The sequence below is a fragment of the Gymnodraco acuticeps genome, unplaced genomic scaffold (assembly GCF_902827175.1).
Source record: "Gymnodraco acuticeps unplaced genomic scaffold, fGymAcu1.1, whole genome shotgun sequence".
Taxonomy (NCBI): Eukaryota; Metazoa; Chordata; class Actinopteri; order Perciformes; family Bathydraconidae; genus Gymnodraco; species Gymnodraco acuticeps.
Window position 1 is genome coordinate 46,260 of NW_022992071.1, and position 24,387 is coordinate 70,646.

At 41.7% G+C, this 24,387-nt stretch overlaps 1 protein-coding gene across 1 annotated transcript in view; it reads right to left on the reverse strand.

Annotated features, from left to right (window-relative positions):
- Positions 1-20,296, reverse strand: part of LOC117537142 (meiosis inhibitor protein 1-like) — a gene marked incomplete at its 3' end in the record, with an annotated part of 66,043 nt that extends 45,747 nt beyond the window's left edge. The window contains exons 1-6 of the mRNA XM_034202283.1: positions 20,257-20,296; positions 19,483-19,640; positions 18,606-18,729; positions 15,957-16,007; positions 11,523-11,596; positions 10,384-10,489 (exon numbers count right to left, since the gene is read on the reverse strand). Of these exons, the coding sequence (XP_034058174.1) occupies positions 10,384-10,489; positions 11,523-11,596; positions 15,957-16,007; positions 18,606-18,729; positions 19,483-19,626 (499 nt within the window). The remainder of the gene's footprint in view (positions 1-10,383; positions 10,490-11,522; positions 11,597-15,956; positions 16,008-18,605; positions 18,730-19,482; positions 19,641-20,256) is intronic.
- Positions 20,297-24,387: the final 4,091 nt, after the last annotated feature.

Below are 24,387 nucleotides of genomic sequence, written 5' to 3' on the forward strand. Positions count from 1 at the left end.
ATACATTTCCACCAGGCATCAATCCCCCTTCAAAGCAAGCTAGGGTGCTCAATTCTATATGTAATGACATTGGGTATTCAGATGTATGGAGGGAGCTTCATCCCACTGACTCAGAGTTTACTTTTTTTTCTGCCCCTCATAAAAGCCACACTCGAATTGATTACCTTTTTATTCCATGTTCAAAAATGTTCTTGGTTCTGTCATGTACCATAGGTAGCATTATCCTTTCTGACCACGCACCCCTATATATGGTGTATTCTCTTTCTGAGGAAAGGGCATTGTCAAGGCGCTGGAGACTTCAATCATCTCTTCTAAAGGATGATAATTTCATTTCCTATTTTATGTCAGAATTCAAGGTGTTCTATTCAATTAACTCATCATCTACTAATCCCTCTATCCTGTTGGAAACTTGTAAAGCATACTCTCGGGGCTTGATTGTGTCTTTTGTAGCTTCTAAGAGACGCAGAAAGATTGAACAACATAAGCTCCTTGAATCTACGTTATCTGACTTGGAGAAACGCTACATATCAAGCCCAGGCCCAGTCCTGCTTCAGGAATTGTCAGCCACACGTGCTGCTTTAAATACTTTACTTATTCAGGATTCTGAGCGTTCCCTTAAATTTTCCAGACAGAAGCTGTATGAGTTTGGTGATAAACCTGGTAGATATATTGCCAATCTTGTTAAAAAGAGGGCTGACTCTCAAATTATAGTTTCTATTACGGATGCCAACAATGCCAGATCATTTGATGCCAAAACTATAAATAAAGAGTTTGAATTATTTTATTCCAATTTATACAAGTCGGAACAGCCGGACAATGCCCTGGCCCTAATGTGCTCATTTTTCTCTGACCTGACACTCCCTAAAGCTTCAGAGGCTCAACAATTGCAGCTCAATGCCCCAATCACAAAGGAGGAGGCATTGTTTGCTCTCTCTTGATGCAGAGAAGGCATTTGACCGGGTCGAATGGTCTTATTTGTTTTATGCACTGGAGGAATTTGGCCTGGGAGCTAACTTTATCAAGTGGGTCAGGGTTCTCTACAATACGCCAACTGCAGCCGTTCTTACTAACGGGCTGAGATCTAACAATTTTTTCCCTTCACCGTGGTAATAGACAGGGCGATCCACTCAGCCCGTTACTATTTGACCTGGCCATTGAGCCCCTGGCCCAAGCAATAAGGCAGACGACTCTAATATCGGGTATTTTCATTGGAGAGAAGGAGCATAAAATTACTCTTTATGCGGATGACATCTTAATATTTTTATCGAGGCCACAAACCTCTATTCCCTGCCTGATCCAAGTCATCTCATCATTCTGTGTTTTTTCAGGGTACAAAATTAATTTCTTTAAGTCCGAGGCCATGCCACTGGGGTCGATAACAACTATCCCAAGCCTATCAGAGCCATTTCCCTTCCGTTGGTCACCCTCTGGTTTTGTTTACCTAGGAATATATGTAACTCATACATATAGCCAGATGTTTAAGTCCAATTTATCTCCCCTACTGGATGCTATAAAGGCACATCTAGAACGCTGGGCCGCCCTGCCTCTTTCCTGGTTGGGCAGGATTGCTCTCATTAAGATGAACATCCTGCCCAGACTTCTTTACCCACTGCAAATGATCCCTATTTTGTTATCTAACAAGGTTATCAAAGTTCTTGAAGGCTGGTTGAGTTCCTTTATTTGGAGCAAAAGGAAGCCCAGACTGAAGATGGCAAAACTCCAAATGGTTGGTTCTGAAGGGGGTTTAGATGTACCAAATGTCAGACTTTACCAACTAGCAGCACACCTCCGGGTGTTAGCTGACTGGCTTAAAAATGATACATCCTCAATCTGGCTCGACATTGAATCTTCTCAGTCCAAATGCCCTCTGTGGAATCTGCTGTTTGTGAACGACTTTAAATCTGTCAAAGACCTCTGTAGTAACCCTATCACTTTAAGCGCAGTCAAAGCCTGGAGATCCATTCGTACTATAGAGGGCCGTGCTCAGTTTTCATCCCCTCTCACTCCCATTCTGGAGAGCCCAGACTTTCTGCCAGGCTGCCATGACCAGGGCTTCAGAGTGTGGCACAACCAGGGAATAACAAAACTTGGTGATCTGCTTGATGGCCAGACTCTACTATCATTTGTACAGCTACAGCAGCAATATGACAATACGGCCTGCAGAAATGTGATTTTTTTTTTTCATATTCATCACCAAAAGTACCACTTTAACAACTAATAATACCACTTCACATGTAGAAAAGGCACTGTCTCAACACATATCCAAGAAACGTATTAGCGCATTTTATAAAGCCTTGAGCTCCAATTAATCTCTTACTTCCAAAGCTACTAAGCAAGCCTGGGAGAGAGACCTGGGCATCACTATTGACGACCTAGACTGGCAGGATATTTGGGTCTATGCCAGGAAAATATCTATTTGTAATCGAACCAAATCTATTCAGTTTAAAATCTTACATCGCACACATATAACACCTGCTCTCAAAAACAAAATGGATACTAATGCTTCTCCACTCTGCAGTAAATGTAACTCTGAAACTGGGAACCTTATTCACTGTTTCTGGTCATGTGTGAAGCTACAACGCTACTGGTCTGGTATTGTGAAAGAACTGTGTGTTATTTTTGGTGTTCCAATAGAGTTAAACCCTATGTGCCTTCTACTTGGTCTTCCAGATGGTCATATTACAAATACCAAACACAAGAGGCTATTTAATTGACTGACTTTTGCAGCTAGAATTTTTTTTTGATGTTCTGAATCAAGGATGTTGCTCCACTCACACCTACGCTGTCATTGGAGGCAGTCGCAATTTCTACAGGCTCGCACTTACCTGTTAGCATCTGGCATCTGTTAGCATCTAGCTCTCCTGCTTACAAACTTTTAGCCATCCCTGCTTATACAAGTAGTAGTTTTAGTTGTCTGCGAACTGTGGAGGCCTACTCCCACCTGTCGAGTGCGGCTGTACTGAGGTGTTTTTCCTCCGGAGACGTCGCGAAGAGACGGAGCGGCTCCACCTGTTGCTGCATGCGATCTGCGATTTACGGAGGCCTGCTCGTCGCGAAGAGACGGAGCTGCTCCACCTGTTTGCTGCCTGCGATCTGCGATCTACGGAGGCCTGCTCCCACCTGTATAATACGGCTGTACTGGAGAGGTTTTTACCCCGGAGTCGTCGCGGAGAGACGGAGTGGATCCACGCTTCGGGCTTGGCCTGCTTCCACCGGGCGTGTGCTGCTGTGCGGAGGAGGATTTTACCACCACTGGGGCCTGCTTTCCACCTGTCCTGGTTCTGCTGTTGCAGAGGCCTGCTTTCACCCCGGGGATACCACGGAGGGACCGGAGCACTTCCACGCTGCTGTTTTCGCCTGTCCTTTGCTGCTGTGCTGATTTTGCTCCAGGAACATCGCGGATACTGTGTGCTGGTCTGGGAAAATGGCCCATATCGGGATTCTGCTGTGCCTGTTAACTGTTTTGGACTATGAGAAGATCTCTATTCATTCTGAGAAGACTACTGGATTCAGGTCTGTTCTGCCACCCGCAGTGGGCATCCCCTGCAAAAGTTCGGATGTGTTGCTCAAACAATTACCGGTTGCCTTGTCACAGTCAATCTGCTCGACAAAATATGTTTGTCTTTTTTATTTTCCTGCGATGATGGTTCTTCAGGACTGCTTCTTAAGCTCTAATCACACTCTCGCAGACTTTTCCGGTGTTTCTAAATTAGATGACAATGTATTTGTGTCGTTTAAGAGGAAAAGATGCCTGTTTTTTTTGTTGTTATTACTGTCAGGAAATGTACAACCTAACCCTGGTCCGCCCAGTAGTAGTAGTCAGATCGCTACTCCTGCTGATTTTAAAGCTAGGTCTGGGTTGGGTTTCATCCACTTGAATGTGCGCAGTCTGTTAGGTAAACTAGATTTTGTCCGTATCTGGGCAAAATCGACTGACGCTGACGTCATTGTCTTATCAGAAACATGGCTAAACAAATCTATTTTGGCCTCTGACATTGCCTTAAATGGTTTTAATGTGTATCGTACCGACCGGCCTAATAAAGGTGGTGGCGTTGCCATTTATGTTAAGAATAAGTTCAGTGTAACCACATTAGTTTTCAAATCGATCAGTAAGCAATTTGAATTTTTAGCCATAAATATAGAAGTGGCAAAGGGTCAACAGGTCATGGTAGTGAGTTGTTACAGACCCCCCTCAGCTGTCAAAGACTCCTTGTCTTCACTAGCAAATCTTTTATCACAACTAGACTACAAGGAAATAGTGCTACTTGGAGATTTTAACTGGGACTGGTTAACTGCAGTGTCAGAGGATTTTAAAAACCTTTGTATCTCTTTGAATGTTACTCAGATTGTTGACAGTCCTACTCGCCCAAATATTAAGTCCCCTAATAAATCCTCCCTAATTGATCTCATTTTAACTAATGTTCCCCATAAATATTCATCTGTGGGAGTATTTGCAAATGATCTGAGCGATCACTGTGTTGTAGCCACAATTAGGGACACTAAGGTCCAAAAGGTTAAACCTCGCATTATCATTAAGAGAGACAAAAAACATTTTGTTGAGCAGGGTTTTGTGTATGATCTGTTTGATTTTGATTGGGGTAAAATCGATCTGTGTGCTGATGTGGAAACCGCATGGTCTTATTTTTATCTTGGTTTTATGGAGGTCATTGATAGACATGCACCCCTGCGTACATTTAGAGTGAAGGGACGAGACAATCCTTGGTTTTCTGCTGAGCTGTCTAGTCTCATTCATGAGAGAAACAAGGCCTGGGCAAAGGCTAGGCAATCAGGCTCAGAGGTAGAGTGGCTGCGTTTTAGGCAGCTAAGGAATAGCTTCACTTCAAATGTCAAAAGTGCAAAGTTGAAGTACTACTTGTCAGTTACCACTGAAAACCTAAATAATCCTAGGAAATTTTGGAAAGCAATAAAAATCGATATCCACCGGTGAGATCCGTAATGAGCTACCTCCGTGCCTTACCACAGCATCTGGCACTATATCGGACAGGGCCACTATGTTAAATTGCTTTAATGAGCATTTTGTGTCCTGCGGTTCTATGTTTGATTCTGTGACTAACTCTGCTTCTGTGAACACCCCAATCCGTGACTCTGAACAATGTGGTCTGGAAAACCCTTTCAGTTTTACTCCTTTTACTGTCAATGTTGTTCATGAAGCATTTGTTGTTCATGTAGCATTATCTAAGCTAGATCCTAAGAAACCGGCTGGCCCGGACAACGTAGAACCTTTCTTTTTAAAGATAGCTGCAGATTGTATTGCTCTTCCTCTTACTACTCTTTTTAACCTCTCCCTCAACACAAATGCAATTCCAAAAGTATGGAAGTCAGCTTATGTCTTGCCTTTACTAAAAGGAGGGGAGGCAACTATTTTAAATAACTATAGGCCAATCTCTAAATTGTCAGTTCTGGCGAAGGTGCTCGAACGCCTAGTGAGTGAACAGGTAAAGGAGTTTTTATGTAAAAATGATATCCTGTCTAAACATCAGTCAGGCTTCAGAAAACAACACAGCACCATCACTGCCACAATGAAAGTGGTGAATGACATTACGAGTATTTTAGACAATAAGCAGAGTTGTGCAGCTCTATTTATTGACCTTTCCAAAGCGTTTGATACCGTCGATCATCGCATCTTAAAGCAGAGGCTACTCAGTATCGGCATATCCAGCCATGCAGTGGGGTGGTTTGTAAACTACCTCTCTGAAAGGTCCCAATGTGTTCACTTTGATGGGCTGTCTTCTGAGTGGTTAAACATTGCTAATGGTGTTCCTCAAGGTTCTGTTTTAGGTCCGCTATTATTCTCCATATATATCAACAGTTTAGGTGAAAATGTGGATGATGCTACTTTACATTTTTATGCTGATGATACCGTGATGTATTGTGCAGGTCCCTCCATTAAGGAGGCTGGTGTTAAATTACAGGCTGTTTTTAACATTATTCAGACTCAGCTTGCTGAACTTAAGCTTATTTTAAATGTTGATAAAAACCAAGTTAATGCTATTTTCAAAAGCTAAAAAGATACCAGAGCCTGTTTTGGATATTGTTACTATGCAAGGACAAGTACTTGAAGTGGTTACCTATTATAAATACCTAGGTATCTAGCTTGATGATTGTCTTACTTTTAAACTTCATGTCAATAACCTGCTTAAAAAGCTGAGGGTTAGACTAGGTTTCTTTTTCAGAAACAAGTCCTGTTTCTCTTTTGAAGCCAGGAAAAGGCTAGTCACTGTGACCTTTTTACCTGTGCTGGACTATGGTGATTTGATCTATATGAATGCACCTGCCCATTGCCTGGAAAAGTTAGATGCCGCCTATCACAGTGCCCTGAGATTTGTTACTAACTATAAAGCACTTACTCATCACTGTACCCTGTATGCCAAGGCAGGTCTGCCTTCACTAACTGTACGGAGGCTCAGTCATTGGTACATGTTCATTTACAAAGCCATGTTGGGTAAACTACCTTTTTATATCTGCTCTCTGATCTCTCGACGAATTGAAAGTACATATTGCCTGAGATCTCATGATGTTGTTTTATTAAATGTGCCAAGTGCTAGGACTGTCTTAGGGAAGAAAGCTTTTAGTTGTGCAGCTCCACTAAATTGGAACAGTCTGCAAACATGTTTAAAACTGAGCACTTTGGTTCCCCTGCATCATTTTAAAACTCGGCTGGGTGACATGCTGTTTGATACTCATGGTACCTGTCACTGTAAATAGAGTTTGTAAACTGTACCCTGTACATTATGTTGTATGTCATCCTTATTGTTGTTCTGTTGTTTTTATGTTACATGTGTAACTAATGTCCTGCAGGTCACCCTTGAAAAAGAGATATTTTGATCTCAAGGGGCTTCACCTGGTTAAATAAAGGCTACAAACAAACAAAAACGAAGAAGTCGTGGCATAACCTTGTAATGGAGTGCATTCCTAACGAATACATCTCTTGTATGCTTCACTCTTCGGTGGATGCTTTCCAGAATGTTTGGCTCCCTTACTTGGACTACATTGGACCAACATTGTCATCTTCCATATTACGAGGGTTTCCTCCTTCAGCCTAGCGCTCCTATGTACTTTGGATTTGACTGTTTGTATGCTTTCCTGTAACCTTGTTACCCCTGTCATCTGTATTTGTCTATTTATTTTTGATAATTACTACTATCTAACTTAATTTAGTTATTGAGAATGGTAGAGGTTGGGGATCCCTACACTGTGCAGTGTTTTTATTTATTTTCGTATTCTTATTTACGTACCTTACTTGTCATGTCATGTCTGAGCTTTTTTGTTATGTGTTGTATTTGAAAAATGTAATAAAGATATTAAAAAAAAAAAAAATTTAAAAATAGAGTGGAGTCACGGTTCATTAAGCAGGCCGACATCATACAGGTGGTTGTAGCAGAGATCAAATGGGGGCAGTTGTGTGTGGTAGGTGTTCTGACTTTCTGCCCTGCAGTATTGTACATAGAAATGAAGATATAAATAGGGCTGTCAAACGATTACAATTTTTAATCAGATTAATCACAGCTTAAAAATTAATTAATCATGATTAATCACCATTCGAACTATGTCCAAAATATGCCATTTCTTTATGTATATTGTTGTGGGAATGGAAAGATAAATGAAAGAAGGCAGATATATCCATTTAACATACAGTATCTATGTTTATTATAAAAAAAAATTGCGTGTCAAAATGAAAGACAGCCCACACACCCATCAATCATCAAACCGTGGGGTCTTAATTCATTACGTGTTGATTTCAATCAACGGGGGAGTACTTCAGGAAAGTCGACAGAGGGGGGGAGGGGGGTGGCTAGTGGAGTACTTTGTGACCACAGAGTGTGAACGTTGTGATCAGCTGTTTTAGCGCAGTTCTCCAGTGAAGGGGTGGGAGTCTCCCTCCGCAGCCGGTTGGCGTAGTTTTGGCACAATTCCGTTGTACAGACCGACGTTAACAGCAGCCCTGTCTGTGCGCACGGAGACCGACTCTGTCGTCCGGTGATCTAACCGCCTTCTGGAAAAGATTCACAAGTACGTCGGTACGCAAATGCGCTTTGTGACACAAGTGACGGTACGCATTTCAGATTACGCACATAACCTGCGTACCAGTTATGTGCACCCCTGTACTACAGCAAAAGTATTCTCCGTCGGGACTTCCTGCAACAACACCACGCCGTTATCTTGATTCTGATTGGCCAGAAGACATTATCAAAGATGTTCTATTGAGAAGACGATCACTACGTGACAAAAGTTTTCAAAACCGTTTCTGGTCTTCGGTATTTCCAGACAAGTGGCTACTGAAATCAATCTTACTAACTGCTGTCTGTGCAATTCTCGGCGCGAGTTGGCGGACTTTATTTTGCTTACTTTAACATCATTTTTCATGGTGGGGCTAAGCCATTTCTTGGTATGGGTGTAGCCTACCCCAGCCATACCCTGGAGCTGCCACTGGTGGGATGTATGGGGCGGGCCATTCTGCACATGCGTTAAATGCGTTAAATATTTTAACGCAATTAATTCAAAAAATTAATTACCGCCGTTAACGCGATAATTTTGACAGCATTAATAAATATATATTGGCAATTTCAGGGGAAAGGTTGCATGTTATTGTAACTTTTGTGGGTTTTTCAGCTGGAGTGGCATTGGCAATGCAGATAGAATTTAAAGTATCTCTCAGCAGCCGGAGCGTAATTGAAAAGGTCATTGCAGCTAGTGAGACTAAATTGAGAGAGTGAAGGGGAAAGGATGTGAAAAGTACCGTTTTTTTTCCTATCTCTCAAGAGTAGAAAGAGTGGAGCAGAGTAGAGCAAGGGGAAGAACATTCCAAAGGTGGACAAAGAGCAAACATTTCTTTGCATTAGGGATGTGATAGAAAAGGGCAAAATCGGCAGCGGTGATTGAATTTCAGTTTTCCCTCTGCACACAGAACAAGGGATAATGAAAATTAAATATGGTCCCATATCCTTCTCTTGCATTCAAAGTGAATTCTGATATTTGTGATATATTTCTGGATCTCAGCGCTACAGGTGAATGACGCATCATGTTTAGATCCGATTTTTGTATTGATGGAACAGTTAAGATGGGATCTCATCTTATCCAAACTTAGTTATTTTTCAAACAAAACCAAAAAAAATCTCCCATCTGCAGTCTCTGTTCCTCCCCAAAACAATATGCAACTCTCTAAATGTCAATCTCTCAGTAATGACATCACTGTTGTGTCCAGTATCTAAACTTAACAAGGCAAAATGATATGATTGGCTGACAATATGCCTTGTTTCTGTATTGTAGGCTCTGTAACTAATCGCTGATCACTAATGGCGCGTTTCCACTACACGGCCTCGCACGTTAGGACTGGCTCACTTCGTTAGGACTGGCTCACTTCGTTAGGACTGGCTCACTTCGTTAGGACTGGCTCACTTCGTTAGGACTGGCTCACTTCGTTAGGACTGGCTCGGTCGTTAGGACTGGCTCACTTTATGGCGCGTCTCCATTACAGTTTAGGAACTGAGGTAGTATCTATAGTAACGCATTATAGGCGGAGCGATCGGCTTGTTGTTGTCCTTCACTACCCGATACTCACTCTTCATCTTTTTCAGTTTTTCCCTACACTGCAAGACAGTCCTCGAGTAACCGCTTCTGCACATCAGTGTAGAGACTTCCTGAAATACTTTCATATTGCGAGTTGTCCCGTCGAGCTCCCACTGGATCTTGTCATCTGCAATAAAGTGTAGGAACGTCGTAACTTCCTCGGCGGACCACGGTGTGCTTTTCTTTGCCATTTTTGTTGATCCTCTGTTAACAAAAATGCTGTTTATAAAAATGCTGCAAGCTTCGCTATATATATATATATATTTATATGCGACGCGTCCAATCAGCAGTCGAGAGTGACGTCACAGCCTGGTTGTTCCTGGCCCCAGAACCCCGATTTTATGGGGCCGCTAGCCGGTACTAGGCCAAGTGGAAACGCAACCAAAAGCGGGCCGCTGACGTCACAGACCTCTTAAACGGGGCTCCGCGCTGTAGTGGAAACGCGCCATTAGTTGTTATTTATGTTTTCGTGAAAAACTGCTGCTGTGTCTTCATTTGCGTACGGCGTACTAACTTGTGCTTTTTTTTGTTTGAAAATCTTAAGTTTGTCCCAATGCAAAGTATGGCAAAAAGGAACTATGAGTAGCCTGATTCATAATGTTTAAAATGTCAGTGTGGAATGCTGGAAACTTCTCACACTGTTATCACATGTCCTAGAACAAAGCAATGTTGACACCAAAGCAGAATCTAACACTCCACATTTTACAGCTTTAGTGCATCTTGATTAATAAGGAACAAAATAATTATCATACACTTATTATAGCTGTCACAATACAACTGTGAAATGTGCCTCACCATACTGGGTCACCAGACTCTGGGCCACGTTGGGGACTGCTTCCACCAGGTTCCCCAAAAAGGTGAAGGTGGGCAGGAAACTCTTCATATTGAGCTGGTCATTCAGCTGGGCAAGTAGAGCACAAAATAAAAAGACTTGATATACAACAATGTAAAGCTTCAGAGGCACAAGATGAACAAGCAGATACGCTACACAGAGACAGTCTATGACATTGTGTAGGATTATTTAAATCTACGCTTTTCGGGCAGACGTGGAAGCAAGTACTTGAACACACCAATCGAGAAGTCGTAACTCGGGAATTTAGTTAGGACTACTCTACGAATTTTAGCACTTTTGGGTTCGTCTTGAAGTGAATTAAATGTCAATGTTTTTGGTTAGATGCCTGCAATAAGGTCAGTAAATACCCCACTGGTCTGAAGCTTTTATATGTCTTAAAAATGGCGGTTGCTAACAAGTGTCTTAATGACACTATTGGACGTCCTCAGGCCAAACATTAGCCTTCTTTAGCTTAGCGGTGGTGACATGAAGTCATGTGACCGTGATGTAGTTCCTTTATAGCCTAACCTTAGCTTTTTACTCCATTACTTTTGGTCGTGTGAGCCTTTGCCATGCTAACTTCCGGGTTGGCCTGTAAAAAAGTACTTCTCCATTCACCTTTCCACCTATGCTCCCAATCCTTTGTGATGGTAATCTGAGAAACATCCCAGTAATTTATTGTTTTCAGAACACAGAAAGACATATTCTCAGCTCAAATTTCCAGTATTCGTGACAACATTCAAGAGGGTCCCTAAATAAATGTTCTTGAAAATGTTCTAATCAGGCTCTATTCAAGTAGCATACATGGGAACTGTCTGCACCTCTCCCTCCTGTTGTATCTTCCTGTCATCACCAGTACACACAGCTTTATTATTTTCCAGCTGAGGCTTCGGCTGCTGAATGAGGCTTTTGCACAACTGCCTTCCCCAGGGGTGACAAAACATCAGCAAGAGGGAGAGGAGCACGCTATCTGTTTACTAAACAACCCCAGGAAACTTGTTCGATTTCACACGCGCTGGTAAATGTTTTAAGATGTTGATGCGTGTTCTGCAGCTGCATGTGGAGATGAGCGGGCGTGTTTCTCTAAATGTGTTTGCCTCACCTGTTTGTGTATTTCCTCCAAAACCAAACGGTATGACAGCTCGCTCTGGAGCTCCAACAGCAGCTGAACCAGCACTGACACACACACAAAAACGTATGCATTAATACCGACACGACGAGTATCAAACACAACAGGGAAGCATTCATTAAATAAACATCACCGTTCAGTAAAGTTTCCCACTTTTCCAGGAAAAACTCTGCAAATGTAAGAAAAAGAAAAAACAGCAGTAGCAACTAACAGTTAAAGGTATTTGTTAACCAAAACTGAATGAGTTATGTTTTTTAATTCTTTGTTTTGTAATAAACTGTGGTGATGTGTGTCGCGCTCATTAAGGCCTGTCCACATAGCGCCTATTTCCAAGCGTTAGCATTTTTTATAGTGAGAAAAGAGCCCATGCCGCCTGAAGAAAAAGCGTTGCAGCCAGTGTTTATTTTCTGAGCGCACGTCAGTGTATACTTTAGAGCAGATGTTTTCAAAGTGTGGAAAGGTGAGCCTCCCCTCAGAAAACATAAGAACAGCTGCGCCCCCCCTCCCAATTATTATTGCTATTATTATTGTTGTTGCTGTAATGCAGGGGTATTCAATTGCATTTCAAAGAGGGAAAATGTCATTACATTTTTTTTTTTTTTGTGTTTCTCTTAGTATCCTAAGATACTGTTATGTTTGGCTGTGAAAAAAAAAAAATATTATTATGAAGGGCAGACCATCTATTTGTATTTATTTTGTTTTTTTTAGAAAGGGGCAGGCCACATAGATTTTATTCTTCTCCCTGCTCCTTTTCGCTCAATGGTGTTTTGGTAGAGTAATGTTTTGTGGCAATTATTGTACATTTGGTTTTGCGTACCATGAGCGGGACAAATAAAAATGAAATGAAATGCTCTGTTTTCGCTGTCTACCTTTCTCTTTTTTGAGCACGCCATTTGAAATTACTCCGAGTGTTTCTCTCTTCTTGTCACGTCTCTGTGTGTGTGTTTGAATCTATCTTGCTGACTCACTGACTGCACTGATTTGATTGGCTGAGTAGCGTCACCTCCTTAAAACATTAAACAACAACTTTTTTTTTCATTTTTAACATTTTCAACATCGTGGATGAATCCTTATATGCTCCTGGCAACACACTGAACGTCAACTTTGCCCCCTTATTACACTCGGCCCTACTTTAGTGGGAACAATGAGTCTGCGTCTTTAATACGCACAGGCGGATGATGCGGGGATGCAATGTAGACAGGAATAAACGCAGATCATCCTCTGGCTGCAGCCTTGACCGGTACTTGCTTTTGATCAAAGTAAGTATTATTAAAATTAAAATAACGGCCAGCTGACGACCGGCCGTTCTGTGATTCTCCAGAACACACAGATGGCCCTTGCCAGGACCGGTCCATGAAAATCCTAGCTTCAAATAATCGTGGTCAGACTTCTTCCATTTTCTGCCAGACGCTGTCTCGTCTCTCACTTTAGGTAACTTCACAAAAAATCGATCCATGTTGCATAAAGTTAGCTGAAGTTAACTAGCTAGATTTCACTATTTCTCGTTATTTTTTTCTCACGCTGCGCCTCCCCTGAAGCTCTCTGGCGCCTCACTTTGAAAACCGCTGCTTTAGAGGATACGTTTATTCTTGACCCTGTTTTTCGGACGGGAAAACTATCATAAAAAAGACAGAAAAGCTTTCTTGTTTGAGAAGATTGGTCAGGCGGACACTGGATGTTGCTGCCGGTAATTGTTGCACTTTTATCTTTTATCATCTGGGTGGTAGTAGAGGTAAAAAAACTAAGCCAAACAAATATTATAACAAATATTACAAATAGTATAAAAATGCTAATCAACTCCAAGAGGGCGATGCGAGCCAGTCTTACAACAGCGGTCATACGTTGTCGAGATATCTTGTTTTATAGCTGTGTGCCAAAAAAAGCGCTATGTGTACGTACACATGCCCTTAGGGATTAGTTCTGTTCTAAGCAAATGCCATCAAAATTGTTCTGTTGTCATAACCTTAAGTATAAGTATAATAGCTCCAGTCCTATTATGCTGGCTTCTTCATATCTTTCCCCTTCTTTTTTCTCCACACACACACACACACAAACACACACACACACACACACACACACACACACACACACACACAGCATTATTTATAGGGCTCAACATTTCATCTGCATACATTTCTCTGTGCAAAGAGCAAAAGCAGTGTCAAATTTTAAGCACTCTACTATTACAGCTAAATGCTCCCTAAGGCAATTCCAGACAGCTACCATAAAATCATTCTCTCATTTGCACTTAGCAAAAACAGTCTTTGCATTTGTACACTTAGCTGCAAGTGAGTCAAATCCGACTTTGCTCTAAAAACAAGTTCAAGTTCAACGAGAGACCGACATTAAGGCAGAATCCGCTAAGCTAATCGTTAAATACTAAGAGAAAAGTTACTGCAGAGTGTAGCAGTGAACAAATATGAGAGAATAAAGGCCAAAGCCCTCACAAATGTTAAATTTAGAAACATGTGGGGTTGATCACCTTAGTAACCAGCAGTGACCATTAACAGTCTCAAAGTCAGTTCTTGTGTAAGAGTCTTTGAAGAGTGACTCATAGCCTGTGTCTTTATATGTGTGTGCACTCTCACACTGTCTGCATTATATCATCGACAGAAAAAGTATGTGTCTCTATGTAGGTGTAATGTGAAGTGCAGTGGAAGAAGAAGGTGGAAGAAGTACTACGATATTTTACTTAAGTAAGAAGTAGCAAAAATCCTGCATTTAAAACATACTTAAAGTCAATATTATAACTATAATGTGATTGATGCATTATATTGCACACCACTTGTGATTTTAGCCTTTGAAAACAATGTACATGCACAAAAACCTATATAACACACTACAGGAAAGGGAAAACCCCAAAAGGCATGACAGGGCCTCTTTAAATACAGTACATGTACTTAGTTACTACCACCACTGGGGTATGGGGGCATACACATGCACACACATTTAATATTCAAACCACTAACGGAGCGTCCACACTACAGCTTCAAAAAAAGCTTGGAGCTGGGCGTGTCTGAAGCTTTGGGATTTTATTCAAGCAACGCGACCAACAACCAATCACATGAATCTCCCGCCCCCGACATACAAAGCAAAAAACCCCGGGGATTTTATGGGAGCAATATATATATATATATAAACTCCCCAAACAGGCGAAAACCTACCAGTTTCACCCACTGTCTCTGCCACCTCCCTCCATGCCTGGTTCCTCCGGTTTGTATCCCGCTGGGTGAAGAGGGTCTGGTCATACAAAACCGGGTGATTTGCTACGGCGATAATTAGTTTCTCCTCCATCTTTTTTTGAAATATAGAAATGAACGGCGGGATATCTCTCCCAACTTAGACGCGGTTTGATTGGCTACGGCTTGAGCTGTCAGATTTTCCGAAATGGGATTTGATTGGCTGACGCTAGCTACTCCGGCGTCAGAAATTGAACATTGTTCAACTTCTGACGGCGGAGGCGGACCGCTATGCTACCCACAATTCAGTTCGGTGAAAAAGCGAGGCAACGTGACGTCACCCCATTCAAAGTGAATGGGCAGATTGAAGCTGTCGACGCTGTAGTGTGGACGGGCCGTAAGGCTGCAGCCACACGAGGATGATAACGGTCGTATCTGCTACAGTTCTCTATCAGATAGACGGTTCGGCCACACGAGGCCGACACGGAAACGCAGAAAACGATAACGGGTCCCAAGGTGGGTAGATCTGCAAACAAAACGCTCTGGGGGACAAACGGCTCCGTGTTTACGACTATACGATCATGTCCTGATAACGATGAAGCAATAGCCCCGCCTCTCCCCACCTCTCCTGCTCAGAGATCAGCTGCTGGGCTGTCAGAAGAGGGGGAGGAAAAGAGAGGCTCCGTTTTTTATTATTATTATTATATAGAGTCGTTATCAATTTGTTTTAAAGCTCAATAAATAACAAAGAAGACCTCTGACCGGCACTTTTCTAATTTTGTCCGGAAGATTTAAACTTTAACGGACATGTTGACCGGCGAAAAAAAATCGAACTGAAACTCTGCCGGACTGTTCCCTCGTCCCTTGGAAGAGGCGGAGAGGTGGGTGTTTTTCATCTGCTGGTGGACTACCGGAGAGCAGCAGGAGCAAACGCTTGCCTCGGGGAGGGAGAAAAAGAGTCAGAGCGTCCACAGCGGAGAATAAACACAAGGGCAAACATGGCAACCATGCGCGGGAAGTCTTCTTCACTGCTTTTGTGGCAGACTACAGCGCCACTTACAGGCCTGGCATATGTACTACAGCGTCTCCAGCGCTTTCAAGCGGTCTCGTGTGAACGGACACGTTTCTGGTGCCTGTTGCGTGTGGACGGAATACTTTTTTGATAACGATTGCGGTCCGTTACCGTTATCGTCCTCGTGTGGTAAGCACCTAAGAGGCATCTCCTCACCTTGATCCACCTTTTCCAGAGTGGCCTGGTCCACCACGGTGTGAAGCATCCCTGGGGAGAGACAAATAATGACACGCTAGTTTGAGTAGATTTAAGAATAGACTTCACAAACCCATGTTGTTGTTCCGAGGTCTCACAGAGGCGCAGCAAGTAAACAAAAGCTGAACAATCACATGCATAAAATACATTGTTTTCCAAAAAAGATGAGACGATTTATGCCAGATTTAGCTATAAGTTATTTTCCATCTGCACTTTCATCATGATCATGGTGTACTGTCACAAAGGTCACATCTAATGCATCTTGGGTAGGTTTTGCAGGATTATTAGAAAAGATGTAAGGGCAGAAAAAGCCATGTCATTTAGAAAAGTTTGCAAAAAATTATCAAATGTTTATGGCATTTAATAAATGCTACCCAAAATGTGAAGTAGGGGATATGATAGGCATGTTTTATCTTGTATTACCCTCTCATTGGCACCTGGTGAAGCTCAGTTCAGCAGACCAAACCCTCAAGCACCAAAATGGCTTTTCTAATGTGTTGTCACATTGGTCAGAGCTTATATATCCTCTCATTTCACTAATTTGATTAGAGCTCAAATGGCGTAATACATGCTGCAATAACCAAGTGAAATTGGTACCGAGAGGAGCAAGAGTCTGTAATACCCTCTGATGAGAATGGATTTATAAAACCAACTGAGGTGTACTTAAAGCTGGGGCAGAGAGAGAATGTATTAAACTAACACACCAGTGCTTTTTACCTACCATCCTTATATAATATCATATCCTATAAAAGGTTCAATGTAGTGAGGATAATGGCAGACAAGTATTAAACACAACACACTGCAGGAATGAGTCCTAAACACAGAAATTAGTTAGCATTTTAGCACTCTGAGTTCCCTAGTCTTGGCAGTTAGCTGCTCGCTGAAAGCTTCTCATCATCCTAAATTGTATCATAATAATGTAATCATGCAGTGTAATACTGTGACGAAGGTAACTGTAATATTGCACATGTGGTTTATTTTGAAAAGTGTTCCCTTTCCCCATGTCTGTTGCTGTTGATTGTGTGCACCTGGTGCCCTGTGTTGTCTCCTCCCCCCTCATCTGTGTCTTGTTGGGTTAATTAGTGTGGGTATTTAGGCTCTGTGTTTCCTGTTTGTTTGGGGTGTAAGATCCTTGTGTCTGGTGACTGTGCTCACGTGAACAGCGAGATTGAGGCTGTGTCATGTGCCCGTGAGTAATAAATGCCCACACCGGGTTGTATTTTGGACGTTCTGCCTCTGCCTCCTTGCTTGGTCGGGCCGCTCAACGGTCAGCTTCACAAATACTCTGCTCAGTGAGCAAAGAAACAAAACTGTCCACTTGAATGTAATCCATGTCAATGTCAATGATTTTCAGATTGTCAATTAGATACACAACTATGCAATAACACACATTTGATTTAATATAGCTGTAGAGAAGGAACGACAATTATATTAACGGGAACAAAATGTAATCAGTACTTAATGCAAAAATCTGCCCAGTAAATGCCGTCAGTAAATGTAATGCATTAGAATAATCCACAGAAGTCTGTACTTTAATTATGCCTAACATGAAAGAAAAGCAGCATGTCAACTCCATTTAGGTGAATCAATTTGTAACCGTATTATGTTGAACATTGTGGATATTTCTGTGTTCTACAGCTCAGGTATCACAATATTGTCTCCATTGCTCTGTCTGACCTTTTGGAGGAGAAGTGATATGACTGCAGCACAAGCACAACTGTGGACTGACCGAGGGGAAATTAGTAACAGGAAGCAAATTTTATAAGCAAACTCAAGACAACTACATGTCCAAAACAAGTTGTGCTGGTTAGAGATGGTCAATATCGAATGGAGAATGCTCAGTTACACTTCTACTTCCAAACACATAACCACATTATGACTGCCAACCATGTAGTGGGTTGTCTCAAATGGTTTTTTAATTAGTTTTTGTTAGCTGGAACATGCTCTGTGGTTAACACAAGCTGAAGATATTTTCAAGTTTGTTTCTATAACATAGAATAAGTCAGTAAATACCCAAATGCCTGAAGCTTCAATATGTCTAACAAGTGTCTAAATGAGACGACTAGACGTCATCATGGTAAACATTAGCCGCCTTTAGCTTAGTGGTGGTGACGTGAAGTCATGGGACCTTGATGTAGTTTCTTTATAGACTAACGGTAGATTTTTACTTTATTTTTTGTGTTTTTGCCACAGAACTCATTATCTGCAATATTCCAAAATCTAATAGATAATCACATTGCCTTTGTCGAAGCGATGCTAACTTCTGGGTCAGTTTACAAAAATAAATCTATGGAGGACCTCTACGACCAGCAGTGTAGGATAAAACAGGATCAAAAAAGATGACTCCACCAATAAACTGTTCTGTCTGCTGCCTGCAGTGAAGTTGTATTTATTTGTATGTCTAAAGCATAGTATGTTGCATTATCGGTGGAGTCTGGTTCTTCAGATTTTCATTGCCAAAAACGATGCTGTAGCTAATCGTGCATGTGACACTAAAGCCTAAGAATCTTGATTTATAAGCGTACTATATGCAGCAAAACGGACAGGACAGCTGGGATATGCAAGTCAAGCACTTGCTATTCCTTCCTTCACATATTAACTGTTTCTCACCCAGTAGAGAAGCTGTGAAGCGCACAGAGACTCGGTGGTCCTGACTGAGCAAATCTCTCAGAGCCCCTGGAGAACACTTCAGCACCCCGCTGATCCCAGACAAGGCAAAAGACTTCCTCACAGACTGCACACCACAGAGAGGGGGGGTATAGAAGAGTTAAGTTAAGCAGAGGAGGTAGTAAGATCTTTTTAATCGAGTAAAGGTAGCAATACTACAGCCTAAACATACTCAGATACAATAGAAGTCTAACATTCAAAAACGTAGTCAAGTAGTAATATACCTTAAGTACCGAAAGTACAAGCACTCATTATGTAAAAGTACAGAAGTGTTACCAGCAAAATGTACTTAAAGTATAAAAAGTAAAAGTAGTAATTCTGCAGAAAATTGCCTCCATGTGTAATTTATTATTATATATATGACATTATTAGATAATATGATAGTAGTATTGCATCAATTAGCATGTTACTCTTGTAGATAAACAAAGTTTTGATATAAAAAGATATGTACTTTTTGTTGTATTTTGGATAATTCTACTTTTTTGTACCTTCAACAAATAGTCTACTAGAAAACATTTTAGTTAAGTACAGTACTTGAGTAAATGAACTCCATTACTTTCCACCACTCTCAAAATGTAGCATAACTTTAAGATACTCAGGTAAAGTATAACTATTTCAGAATTGTAATTTAATAACTGACTTGTGTAAATGTACTAAACTACATTCCACCACTGAAAACAGTTGAGTACTGCAATGTGTATATGTAATGTAAAGGGCTTTGAGCACTTGAAAAAGCGCTCTAATAAAATATTTAATGAATTGTTATTATTATACTTCTTCCACCACTGGTTAAAAACACGTTTATGATGGTATTTCTCACCGCTATATCTTCACTTTCGATCATCTCCACCACACAGGCCACACACACCAGCTGCCCGCTGCCCTCCGCAGGCCCCAGCCGGCCACTCCACTTCTGGTCGTGTCCGAAGTGGATCTTATCATAAACAATATCCACGCCTGTCATGTTGGCCTTCAAACCTGATGAAACAAAAAATATACACCATGGTTCTCATCTATAGCCGGAAGTCAGCCGGGTGAGCTATCTAGCTAGCTATCGCTAAGCTAACCGGCTAATGTTTCAAGCACATAATATGAACATAATTTATTGTACAAGAAGTTGCTATCAGGGGTAGACATATTAAGTAATAAAACATTACATTAAATAAGGAAAAATAAAAATATAGTTTCATATTTCAGATTAAATGTTTGTTAAATACACAATTAGTTGTTTGAGAATTTTGAGTCCATCTTTTTATGAATATGAAATTTCCCCCCAAAATTAAATTTACTGTACAAAAAAACCCATATCTGTGTCCATACTAAACTTTGAAGTAAACATGTCTTTATCCTGGAGTTGTACTTGTTGTCCCGTTTTAATTTTTTTATGATATTCTATCTAGCAAAACAATACATTCATAATAAAATCAGCTAATGTACAACATTAAGCTAGCTAGCTTTCAAACTGCTTCATCATCTCAAAACGAATGTCCGTTGTTGACACGGCTACTTTTGTTTTAAAGTTATACCTAAATATGCTTACTAGTTTTAACAACGCTATAACATAAAATACATATATTATATTCAGTTGACTCACCATGAAACTTTAAAATGATACAGATGACGAAAGTCCACACAACCAGTATGGGCCGGCAATTGGCGAAAGTGGCGCGTTTCTGTAGCATTTTTTTTTAAATCCCCAAAACTTTATTTAACAAAAAACGACGTACAAAATATAGCGATAGATATTAATATACACAAGTAGGCCTACAGGTACTTGTTCGTGACTATATATTCCTATGTTATAAAATTACTTACAAGATAATTATTCTATGTTAAAGTAAAATGTAGTTCTAGACAATAGAAATAAATAGTTTATACATAGATTTATAAAGATAAATAAAGAGATATAGATATGATTACAAATTCCCTCTAATATGTTTTGAATAATCTTTTAGCCATATTGAGCCTACATTTGTTTTAGCAATGACGCCATAATCAGAAAAAAATGGGGAATAAAGTTCAGCTATTTAAAATGCAACTTTGACATTTCATTATTGCATGCAATGTTTGTTTCTCAATACTCAATAATTGGTTGGGATGGGAGTTATTTTAAACATTTAGACTGTTGGTAGTGATTGGGAAAGGGCCTGCATGTGTTTCTTCACTCAGCTCCCCTGGTACACCCCCAAACTCCGCCAAATGAAAGCACAAAAACGCCAACTGGAACGCCTTCATAAGAAAACCACTCTAACAGTTCATCTACATGCCTACACCGACTACCTACATCAGTACAATAACGTACTAAAAGCAGCCCGGTCCAACTATACTCACAACTGATACACTCCGGCACCAGCAACCCCAAGGCTATGTTCTCCACCATCAGCACACTCCTTAAACCCTGTGACAACGCCACCCCATCCTTCACAACCACACAGTGCAATTCTTTCCTCTCATTCTTTCAATCCAAAATCGACAGCATCTATTAAAACCTGACCTCCTCAACAGCCCTCCCCATCTCCCCACCTGGCTCCCCACCCCTTCACCTCAAAGCCCCTATCCCGGTTCTCCCCTGTGACCCCCATGCAACTGTCCACCCTCATGGCTGGAATGAACTTCACCTGAACTCTGGACCCCATACCAACTAAATTTGTCAGGGAATGCCTCCCTCCCATCTCCCAACTCATAACCACAATCATTAACTCCTCCCTCTGCTCTGGATCAGTCTCCCCCTCACTCAAACTGGCTACTGTTACACCCATACTGAAAAAACCTGGACTCCCACCTGACGTCATGTCCAACTTTCAGCCCATCTCCAATCTCCCCTTCCTATCAAAACTACTCGAACGTGTTGTAGCCTCCCAACTGGAATCCCACCTCAGCTCCAATAACCTGTTTGAACCCTTTCAATCAGGATTCCGCACAAAGCACAGCACAGAAACAGCCCTCCTCAGAATCACTAACGACCTCCTCCTCTCCTCAGATTCCGGCAATCTCAACATCCTCATCCTCCTCAACCTCACAGCAGCGTTCGACACCATCAACCATACCATCCTGCTGTCCCGCCTGGAATCATCTCTTAACATCACTGACACTGCACTCTCCTGGTTGAAATCATACCTCACCAACAGACACCAGTTCATCCACATAAATAACTGCACTTCCTCCACTGGCCTTCTGTCCCAAGGCGTCCCCCAGGGTTCGGTACTTGGTCCTCTCCTTTTCATCCTCTATATCCTCCCCCTTGGAAAAATCATCCGCCGCCACAACCTCCAGTATCACTGCTGACATCCAACTCTACATTTCCACAAAAACCATCACTGCCACAACTCACTCCACACTCACCAACTGTCTCTCAGAAATTAAATCCTGGATGCAAACAAACTACCTTCAACTGAACAGCGACAAATAAGATATCATCATAATCGGACCCACATCCCACACCAACACCACCCAGAACTTCAACCTCACCCTTGACAACACCACTCTAACCCCCTCTCCTCACATTCGCAACCTTGGAGTAATCTTTGACAGCCAGCTCAAATTCGACAAACACACAAACCGTATCACCAGGACTGCCTTCTTCCATCTGAAAAACATCGCCCGCCTCCCCCCCTCACTCTCCTTCCCGGCTGCTGAAACCCTCATTCACGCATTTATTACCTCAAGACTGGACTACTGCAACAGCATCCTGTATGGTTCATCATCCAAAATTCTAAATAAACTACAATACATCCAGAACTGCGCTGCCCGCCTCCTCACCCACACCCGCTCCAGAGACCACATCACCCCCGTCCTTCAAAACCTGCACTGGCTCCCTGTCCGTCAACGAATACACTTCAAAATCCTTCTGCTAACACACAAAGTTCTCAATAACCAGGCCCCCCCCCCCCCCCTACCTCACCGACCTGATCCACCACTACACCCCCTCCCGCAGCCTTCGTTCATCAGAAGCGAACCCCCTCTCTATCCCCACACGAACCAAGCTCCGAACCTGGGGGGACAGAGCCTACTCCATCGCTGCCCCCACCCTCTGGAACTCCCTTCCACAACACATAAGAGACTGCACCGACCCCCCCCCCACTTTCAAAACACTGACCAAAACACATCTCTTCAGACTGGCTTTTAATTTGTGAGTTATGCATGTGTTGCTGTTTTAATATTTATTTATTTTGTATTTCTATTCTTTATTCTATTTTATCATGTTTTATCAAACCACTGTAAAGCGTCTTTGAGCACCTGGAAAAGCGCTTTGAAATAAAATGTATTATTATTATTATTCATTAGGGTTTTGTTTCTCCATTGTTGTTATCAAAAGTCTCAGTTCAAGGGTAAACTGATGTCTTACATTTGAGCAAAACCCATACATAATCTTTGAGATGATCTATCACTCTCAATTCATCCTCCAGCGATTGTCACTGCTGTACAACATGCTGTGAGTTTATGGTGTGATGCATGGGTTTGCTCTGCAGTATCATTTAGCAGTGAGGGCCACAATTTGGTTATCGCCATGACAACAAAAACCTCTTGGCAACCGAGCAACTATCTGATGAAGAGAGTGTGGAGGCGAGTATCAACCACTACCGACATGACAATTTCTAATATCTCTCCCCACTTCTCTTTAAACAGACCTCTCTGCACGTCATCAGTGTAGTGCATGACATGCAGCCAGAGTGTGTGTTTCTGTGTGTGTGTGTGTGTGTGTGTGTGTGTGTGTGTGTGTGTGTGTGTGTGTGTGTGTGTGTGTGTGTGTGTGTGTGTGTGTGTGTGTGTGTGTGTGTGTGTGTGTGTGTGTGTGTGTGTGTGTGTGTGTGTGTGTGTGTGTGTCGCCTTTGACAAATTGGTGGCCTTGTTAAAGGACCTAAGACAAGCAGGTGGAAAACATTTGTTTCCAAATCTTCCATTTGCTCAGACAGGAGCTAAATCTTTCAGTCTCAGAGTTTATTGGCCCCTGAGAGAGAGAAACTGACACAGAAAGAGCCCCTCTCAGTGCTCAGGGGGGAGCCGATGCATATCTGTCAACTTTATTTGACAACTGCAAAGACACAATTCTTCAGAGGCCAATAAAGCACAGAGACAAATGGATTCAGCCTCTGTCCTAGCATAAGTGAAGTCTTAAAATGCGAGCAGTGCTGGGCCTTTGCTTTGCTCACATTCGGCTTCATATATCTTGAACCACTTCCTGTGTATAGCCCCTCCACACACACGCACACATCAGTGTAAAACAATCATGCAGTACTGTAGATTAAGAAACCCTTTCAGTGACATCACTGGGCGGTGTTGAGCAACCCTAAATATAACTATTCTTTTTTCCAGTCACCAACCCACACTTTGTCACACCATCACTCTGCTCACTAACGTACTGTTTCCAGTCACAATGACATTTACAAGTCATAAAATAGCTCAGCTTGTTTTGTAAGGGACATTATAATACATTTGCCTACTGAACCACTGCAAGCCTGCAGCTACATTTAACTGCTGTAGAGACTGACAACATTTTGCAGGTGTGTGTTGTCTGCTAAGCTGCTTCACTGCCAAGCCTTGCAAATGTGGATATTATCTGCATTTCTATGTTTTATATTAAATAAAATAATATCATGACGTTTTAGACTGACAAAAAAAGAATTCAAAAACATTAGCTCGGACTTTGAAGAACTTGGATGGACATTTTGTACTATAGGTTTTTAAATGACCAAAACGATTAATCACAGATCAGAATACTTTATTT